We start from the raw sequence: 8,421 nt of genomic DNA on the forward strand, positions 1-8,421 counted from the left end.
TGGTGTGGTGGTTACTGAGTATTTCAGAAAGTCTTAGCATTCTTCAGAACAGCATTTTCAAGGTATTTCTTTGTAACTTAAGGCATCTATGAGAGTGAAGTTGGAGCTTTCAGGTGGTGTTTTTCTAGGGTGCTTTAGATTAACCTGTAGAAACTTATAAATGAAGAAGTAAAAATACTGATGTACCAATCAACAGGATGCTAGTAATTCCATTTTTTCTGGCAGGTACTTTTAAAGGCCCAATCAGGCAAGAGCACCTCTGCCAAAATCTTTGGTAATCTTCATAAACATTTTGTCTGTACATTTTCAGTGTTTGCAATGGATGACACTATTAAGACGTAAGACACTACTAAAATTCAATTAATAGAATTTTCATTAAAAAACCAGTAATCTTTCACCTAATTTATTTAAGTTCCAATTTTTTCCAATTCCAAACAAAAGCTAAATACAAGTTTTAAACAGGTAAGCACTAGTTTTATCCAAACGGAGCAGGCTTATGCAGTTTTATTCCAGTAAAGTACTCAACTCTTAAGCAGAGCCTTCTTTGTCATCAAAACTATACAGTAGTCTTCCTTTTATAATTGCACAATCTTAAAATGTTCTGCCAGAACCAACTTTTGACACTCCAAACACTATTTTACATTGGTTTATAATGTCTGTTTCAAAAGAAAAAAAAAAAAACCTCAATGGGTTTTCCATAAGAAATGTTTTAGAAACCAGTATTTCCTGCACAGTTCACCTGCAAGTTTACAAGTCAACTCTCAAGAAAAAATAATCCTCTACCAACATTGTTTCTGCAGCTATTATTTTACCACTTTTTGAGCTGCTTTAGCAACTTCAGACTCCAGGTCTGCCTCATCTGTATAAATGCATCCAACTCAAAAGAATACCTTCATACAGTTATACAGCAACTTGGGGAAAGAGATCCATAACAAAAGTGCCAGTAAACTTAGACACGGCCAAGCAAAATAAAAGAGGCATAAAAGAGGCATAACATGCCTATGCATTAAATGAGATGCTTTTTTATAAAGAGAGATTTCTTTCCCACATTTAACCTCCTATTGTAATAGCCACTTTTTCGTTCATTAAAATGAATGATAGTGCTCTTCGATACAATCATTAACAGCAAAGCTGTAAGGCTTTTATACCCGTTACATTCACTTCTCACCCTCCAAATACTGATGGTTAACATTAGAGATGTTAGGGGGCATGACCAGCACAAATGGGAACACCACCACAAATGATCACCTTGTGCTTTCAGATACATTTGTTTCAATGTACAGTCCCTTCACATTTTAGCAAGATGCTGATGCAGTGCAGAAGTGTGCAGAGCATCCTCTCTTTCACAAGGTCCATGCAGAAAACATCTAAAAAAAATTGCAAAGTTCTGAGATACAAATGATTAAAAAAATCCAGGATGATCAAGTTTCACAATGTATAGTGTTCTGAACATGAGTCCATTTTGTTCTAAATTCCGAAAGAATAAAGTGGTGAGAAAAGTGAAAATCCACTGCTGCACTCTGTGATCTTCCCCATTTTGCTGGCCAGTACCTTACTCTGGCATGTAAGGACAGAGGTGATCCTCTATGGTACCAACCGTCCAGTGAGTGAGCTGCTCCTGTGGCAGGTACAGGCAGATGCTGCATAACTTGAAGATTGTAGCTTTGTTTTTTGGAGTCTATAGGCAAAGAAAACCCAAAGAAAAGCTATTAAGACTAAAAGTTAACTCAAGACTACTAGGCAGACTCAACAGACATTTAAAATTCACTGTTTCATAAACAGCCTGAAATTAAAAATTAGTCTGCAACTGCTAATGAATGTTTCCACTACTCTATTCATTCTTCCCTTGAATTATTCCTGTATTATCGCGCAAATCAAAACAATGTTTTAATTTTTCCAGAACACTTTCAAGTCCAGTTCAGAACTTATTTAATTTTTAATACAAGAACATTAATTTTATGTGAACCTTATTTATAGAGTATGCTTCCTCTGAAACTGCCAAAATGCAATCGTGAATGCATGATTGGTTTTTCTACTTGACTATTTTCCAACAAAATCATTGATATTCCCAAGTAGAAGAGGCTTTTTACAATTAACACACACTTTGTAAGATGAGGACAAAGGAAGCTTACCTGCAAGTGCTGTCTGTCAATGAAGAGAAATACTGACTGGTTGGGGTTGTTGACAACAATTCCAGTCTTGTCCTTTCGGCTCAGAACATGCAGAAACTGTTTTTCATAGTCACCATGATGAAATTCAAACTTGGCCTACACAGTGTGAGGTAGGGGAATAAAATATTTATTAAAGATAAAGCTCACATGGAACCTATTAATTTCCTTCAATCTGGGGCTTTACAACCACTTTAGTTTTTTTCATTTTCTGAATATGAAAACAGGAATTGAGACCACAGCAATGACACACATCAGTCTTGGCAACATTTTAAAAATTCCCTGGTTTCAGTCTGTGTCATTAGTCATTGCAATTATGTATTAATTCAAAGGTACAACTTTAACTGCAGATATAAACCCCAATTTACTTACATCAATTTCCAGGCAAAATTATAATGCAAAGGTTCCATTGGTCTCAGACCCTCTTTCATGTCACCAAATACAAACCTCAATGACACCATCATATTGACAAAAAGATTCCTTTGTAATAAGAGGCACATCTAATCCACTTCTATGAATACAAACACACTGTATACATCCACACAAACACATCATTTGCAAAGGTCCTTCACAGGCTTAAATTTTGGAAGGACTAATATAATAGTGTGTAAAGACAGGAAGGAAGAATTTGGCATTCAAAACACTTACTTATAAATACAAACAACATATTTCCTAATACCCACAGAAGTCACATGCTGTATCAACTTACTGTTTAAGGAAAGCACTTATCCTCCCCTCCAGGAGTAAGTTACTTATTGAAGTTAAGAAGCAAAGCCAAATACCTGAACAGGCCTAAAGGGTTCATCAGATCCCTTCCACCGAGAAAACAGGAGACAGACTATCTTCTCAATATCATTGCGAGGCCACAGAATGAAGTCCATCTCCTGGGTACAGCCGATCACATCCTGTGAGCAACAAAGTTCTGCACTTACATTGCCTCCATTAAGTCAAAGATGCAGATAAGCAACTTACCTACACAGGCACATAATTTAGAGGTGGTATTTATTACAATGCTTGTGTAATGTTCCATTTACATTGCTCATAACACAACTAAAGTTTTCCTTGCCTTCCACTGCATTTTAGTGTCAGTAGCCAGTTAATATAAATTACAACTTTAAGAAAACATTACCAAAGACTATCTGTCTTCCAATATTCATAAAGCAAAACCACTTAGTTGTACAGCAGGAGTTATTGCAAGAAGTATAAACACACACCTACAAAAGGACAGAGGAAAGAAAATACAATTCCCAAGGCATATCTCTGAATGAGACAAATGAAAGGTAAAGCTTAAGCACTACATATTTAAACAGTTTTAAAACACATATGCTGTTGTTACTCTTCAAACTAGACCCCATAAACACACAGCCACAGAACCTTCATGGAGTAAACAAGTTGATAAAATTAAAAAACTGCAGGATTAGCCTTAAGATTCACAAAGAAAAGCACAAGTGTTGAAAGACTAAGATTCAGCTAGTGCAGAAAGAAGGCTTACCCTGCGCATAGACTGGTAGCGGGGTGCGTGGAGCTGTACTACATCCTTCTGCAGAAGCTCTAAGGAACTTTCCAAAGAATAGCTGGAATCTCGCACACCTTTCAGGATATTTTCTTCATAATTATTGGTCATGACTGGTATCACTTCAGACACTTCAAAAAGTGCTGACTTTTTCTTCTAAAAAAAAAATCACAATTACTTTAAGACTACAATCCTTTCTAGGCAACTATAGGTAACAATTTATTTCAGGATATAAGATTTTCTGTATAAATGTATACATATACATCATGCTGGTTAGGACTCTGGCACAAACCATAGTAAAATTTACATGCAAATATTTATAAATTAAACAATATCAGATGAACAACTTTTTATAAAGTTAAACATGTTTTTGTAGTCTCCAAAGATGCAGCTTTACATACCAATCTTGTAAACATTAAAGCTGTATCTAAACATTAACAGAACTGCTGCTTCATCAGGTAGAATACATGACTTTGGGCTGACCAAGAGCCCTCTGCAAGCTTCTCTTTGCCAATCAAGTAACACCTTTTCTTCCATTTTTCAATTTTTTCAGTTGGCAACTTTCATGAAAAGTGAAGTCTTTCAATGCCACATTTGGTGACAGCAGGTGCTTGAGATCCCATCTGAAGTTAACGTTAGGTTATAATCCTCTCAAAGGAAGACTATTTTAATTTGCTAAACAACATACACTCACCACAAATATTTCACTATCTCTCAAGCAAGAATGTGAAATAAGTTTTTCCTGAACATAAAAATCACTTAGAAGTTTCTGTTTCGAACAGCTTTCTTACAGCTCATGAGAAGACCTGACCTTCTTAAGAGCTACATGACAGACAAAGTGTATTTTATCAAATCATGCTCCACTCGCCCCTGTCAGAACACACATTATAGACAACTATTTGCTGACCAAGCTAACTTGAGCTTTAAAGCAAACTGGTATGGGATGAACACTTCAGTTCACTGTGATATAAGCAAAGGCATATGCAACCAATTTCTATAAAGCAACCAGACAGTAGTATGAATGCTCCAATTAAAAGTGTCAAACTTGTGACATCTAAGAAAATCTGACTGTTGGCACTGCTTAGACACTCATATCTCTGTTACTATGAGTCAGAACACAGAAATTATATCCCAATATATCCACCCCTGCTTGCACTAGAACTGACAAACAAAAGCAAATTGAACTTAGGAATTTTAAAGATGATTTTCAAAGCTTTTGGGGAAATAGTCTTCATTAAAAACACCTAATTATTACAGTGAATGCAAAAAGTATACCTTTGAGGAAATTAAACTATTTCAGTGCTCCTCTACATGCAATTTTTGCATTATGTCCTCTGTTGACATTTCCTCATCATTTTTTTCAAAACATTCACTTCCTACAAGCACCTTCTGTGCATGAAAACTCTCCTACAATTGGGAGTCTACAGGCAGCTTTAGAAACACCACCCAGCTCCCCTCCCCACTTGGATGCGAGGCATTTGGAGACAGAGGAGGCAGCCAAGCAAGTGGGCATTTCCTCTTTGCCCTCCCCGCTTCAAAATGGTAGCAGCAGTTCCACATGTGCTTGCGCACTTGGGCCATTTCAACATCCCACTCTGCGACTCCTCCCTTCAACTGCCAGGTCTTCCCTTCTGCTTTCACCAGATAAAGGAAGAAACTCGGCAGTCGCCGAGCCAAGTCTCAACTGTTCACGGCCAACAACTGTGCGAGTCGCACCCCAACTGGAGCGAACAAGTTTCAGTGGTAACTTTGAAAGATATCTACCCAAAACACAAGTTACCACGTAACCATTTAATGAGGAACTGGCACCCACTAATTACAAAACTACAAGGAGACAAAATGACAAATACTGATTAACTAAATACGACATGTAGCAATAAAACAAGTTAATGTTAAAGAAACAGTGGAATCTAGTAAGGATAAAACATGCAATCAGACAGAAAAACTTTGCACAAAACACTTAACATGCAACAGGCAACACAGAAACATTAAAACCAAGTTACCTTGTCTTTGAACACAAAGGCAATGTACATCTTGAAGTCAAACTGGTCAGCTAGAGATTCTTTTTTCTTTCTAAGCTGAGCACGAAGTCTGTTCAGAGCTTGTTTCTTCCGGGAGTTTGGGTCCCCCATTTTGTAATATGGGTGGTACTAAAGCCTTTGGAAACTGTCGCTAAACTGTGGGCACCTTTTCGTAAGACTCAAGTACAACAGAAACAAGTCGTTTGATTCCTGCTAATACGACTGAACAGATCAAACGCTAATGTAACCCAAAACCGCACCTCAGGCAGTATTTACGAAAATGTCGTATTGGAGGGGTCAGGAAACAAAGTAAGTAGTTGTCCAGCCATGGCTGGACTAGAGGTTTTACAATAAATCAAGAAAAAAAAAACTTAAGAATTTTGAAGACAAAAATTTGAACAGTTTAGCCACAGAATAATTGGGTAAGAATGTAAAAAATAATAATAAAAAAACCCAAAAAACAAAACAAAAACAAAACAAGCCCCAAAGAAATCTTATCACAATTTATGTGTACAATAAAAAGCAACTGGCACAAGCCCAATCCATGGGGGGGTACTTTAGCTCTGCTTACAAAAAAAAAAACCCGAAGCTGAAATTAGAAATTGCGTTTTACCCCAGCCAGATTCATGACTCAACTGATTATTATTCTCAGCCTTCCACTATTGCTATGTTGCCCGTCTTTTTCTTTAAAACTATTACACTTGGTGGAGAGCAGAGAAAAGGGTGCAAAGGAAGAGTGCACAACCCGGGAAGTATGACATTTCTCTGCCAACAACAACAAAATAAACTACAGACAACACAGCGCTGGTTCGCAGGGGAGCAAAGAGAAAAGACAGCGGAGTCATTTCTAACTTCATCCTACTCATCATTGCCCTGAGGCTGCTGCTGCCAAAGAGGAGAGGGATCATGATGGCCATTGACAAAGGGCGGACAGGGATTCACAGGACAGTATTATCTCACCTAGAGGCTAAAACCCCAATCAGTGCCCCAAACCCGAGCTCCCTAACAGTGGGAGAGCCCTACATCCCCTGACACCTCATACACTCCCTGGGCTGCTGATCCCCCGGGGATCCTTCTCTCTGCTGCTGCTGCTCGGTCAGCCGAGGCTGTGCATGGCCCGCGCTCGTGGCTTTCCTTCCCTTGGGCTCTCTGCGAACAGGGCGGCAGCGCCCGGGGCGGCGACACCCACAGCAGCACCGCGGCTCTCCCCTCTCACTTCATGGCCACGACTCGGACAACATGGAGTGGCTTTGGTTTTTCTGCTCCTGCTTTTCGGTGTCAGAACTTTTAGTGAGGTTTGGGGTTTCTTAATTGCAAATCTAGGTTGCAATTTTAAACCTCTAAAACACTCTCCCCCCTCCAAAAAAAAAAAAAAGCAAATCCCTAATTATCAGGTTATTTTCTTCCTCTCTCCAGACATTTTTCCCCCACCACTGGTGTTTGATTAGTCGGGGTTAAAAAGTTTTTAGGTTAGCAAATTCGTCGGACCAGGTTAAGAGAAAGTGGGAAAAGTATTCCACTTCCTTCTCTCTCTGGAGAGACAGGAAAAAAAGAAAGCAAAACAGAAACAAAACAAAAGGAACCCCTCCCGAAACTTCCCCCCCCCGGTTAAGCAAGAGACTGAGAGGCTCGGCCGAGAGCCCGGGGCCGTGACCCGCTTGCTACCCGCAGCCGGCGGGCGCAGGAGGAGCAGTGGAGGAGGAGGCGGCGGCGCTGCTGGCAGCACGGAGAGGAGCCATGTCAAGATAAAGCCACGAAGCCGCGGAGCCCCCCCATCCCTGCCGCAGGGGACACGGTGACCGGGCCGCCCGCTCTGCCGCTGCTCGGCCCCGACCTGGTCCCCATAGTCTAGCTCAGCGCCCCGGAGCCGGGGAGTGGGGAAATGGTGGCAGAGAGAGGAAGAGAAGGAGGAAGAGGCGAAGGCGGCGGCGGAACGAGGAGGAGGACGCAGTCTCTGCGCTAGTGGCTCCTACGGCGAAGGGCGGCGGGCACAGAAATCCCGGAGCGGCGGTGGAGAAGGACGGGTGCGGCCGGGAGAAGGATGAAAGGGCTGAGGATAGCCGCTCTTCGCCCAGGCGTCCTCGGAGGCGACGGCGGGAGGGTGCGGGAGCGCCTGTGCCTCGGCACGGAGCGAGCGCGGAGCGAAGCTGCGCGGCCACCACCGACCCCTCAAAATGGCAGCGCCTGAGTCACACAGGCGCCGCCCTGCCCCGCACTGCCGGCGCGTACCAAGCGCCTGCGCCCCTGGGGGGGGCGCGATCTTGTCCTCCCGGCAGGAGGGTTCAGCCACCGCAGCCACCGACAAGCGCTGTCTGGAGGAACAGGGAGGAGAGCACTGCAGCGGCTTGGAGCGTCTGCGAGCCGCCGGCACGCCAGCAATCGGGGTGGCGCTGCCTGCTCTTCCCTCCTCCCCTCCCCCGGGGGCCCGAGTGTAACCGGCCGCACGCCCCGCGTGGTGCCCACGGGACAACGACCCGGATGGGACTGCTCAACGCCGCGCTCGGGGGGGAGGGCAGGGCGGGAAGGCGAAGGGAGCACCGCCCTCCCTCCGCCCCAGAGTGGTATGTGCCTGGGGCAGCTCCCTTCCCCTCTCCCCGGCGCCCACTGCTCCCCAAATGCCGTCACCTTTTAATATTTAACTTTGTTCGGCCTTAAGCGCGGGGGTGTTGTTGGTAAATAAGTCTTGTAGTGGTACATTATGTGTGATTTCATCCGTCGG

General features: G+C 42.6%; 1 protein-coding gene across 1 annotated transcript; it reads right to left on the reverse strand.

The window, feature by feature from the left end:
- Window positions 1–387: 387 nt before the first annotated feature.
- On the reverse strand, window positions 388–7,898 carry C4H6orf62 (chromosome 4 C6orf62 homolog). The gene is made up of 5 exons (XM_071554948.1): window positions 5,685–7,898; window positions 3,661–3,837; window positions 2,951–3,073; window positions 2,133–2,267; window positions 388–1,678 (listed from the first exon to the last, which is right to left on the reverse strand). The coding sequence occupies exons 1-5, from the start codon at window positions 5,811–5,813 to the stop codon at window positions 1,553–1,555; spliced, it is 690 nt and encodes a 229-aa protein (XP_071411049.1). The 5' UTR covers window positions 5,814–7,898; the 3' UTR covers window positions 388–1,552.
- Window positions 7,899–8,421: the final 523 nt, after the last annotated feature.

Source organism: Pithys albifrons, chromosome 4 (assembly GCF_047495875.1).
Source record: "Pithys albifrons albifrons isolate INPA30051 chromosome 4, PitAlb_v1, whole genome shotgun sequence".
NCBI classification, from domain to species: Eukaryota; Metazoa; Chordata; class Aves; order Passeriformes; family Thamnophilidae; genus Pithys; species Pithys albifrons.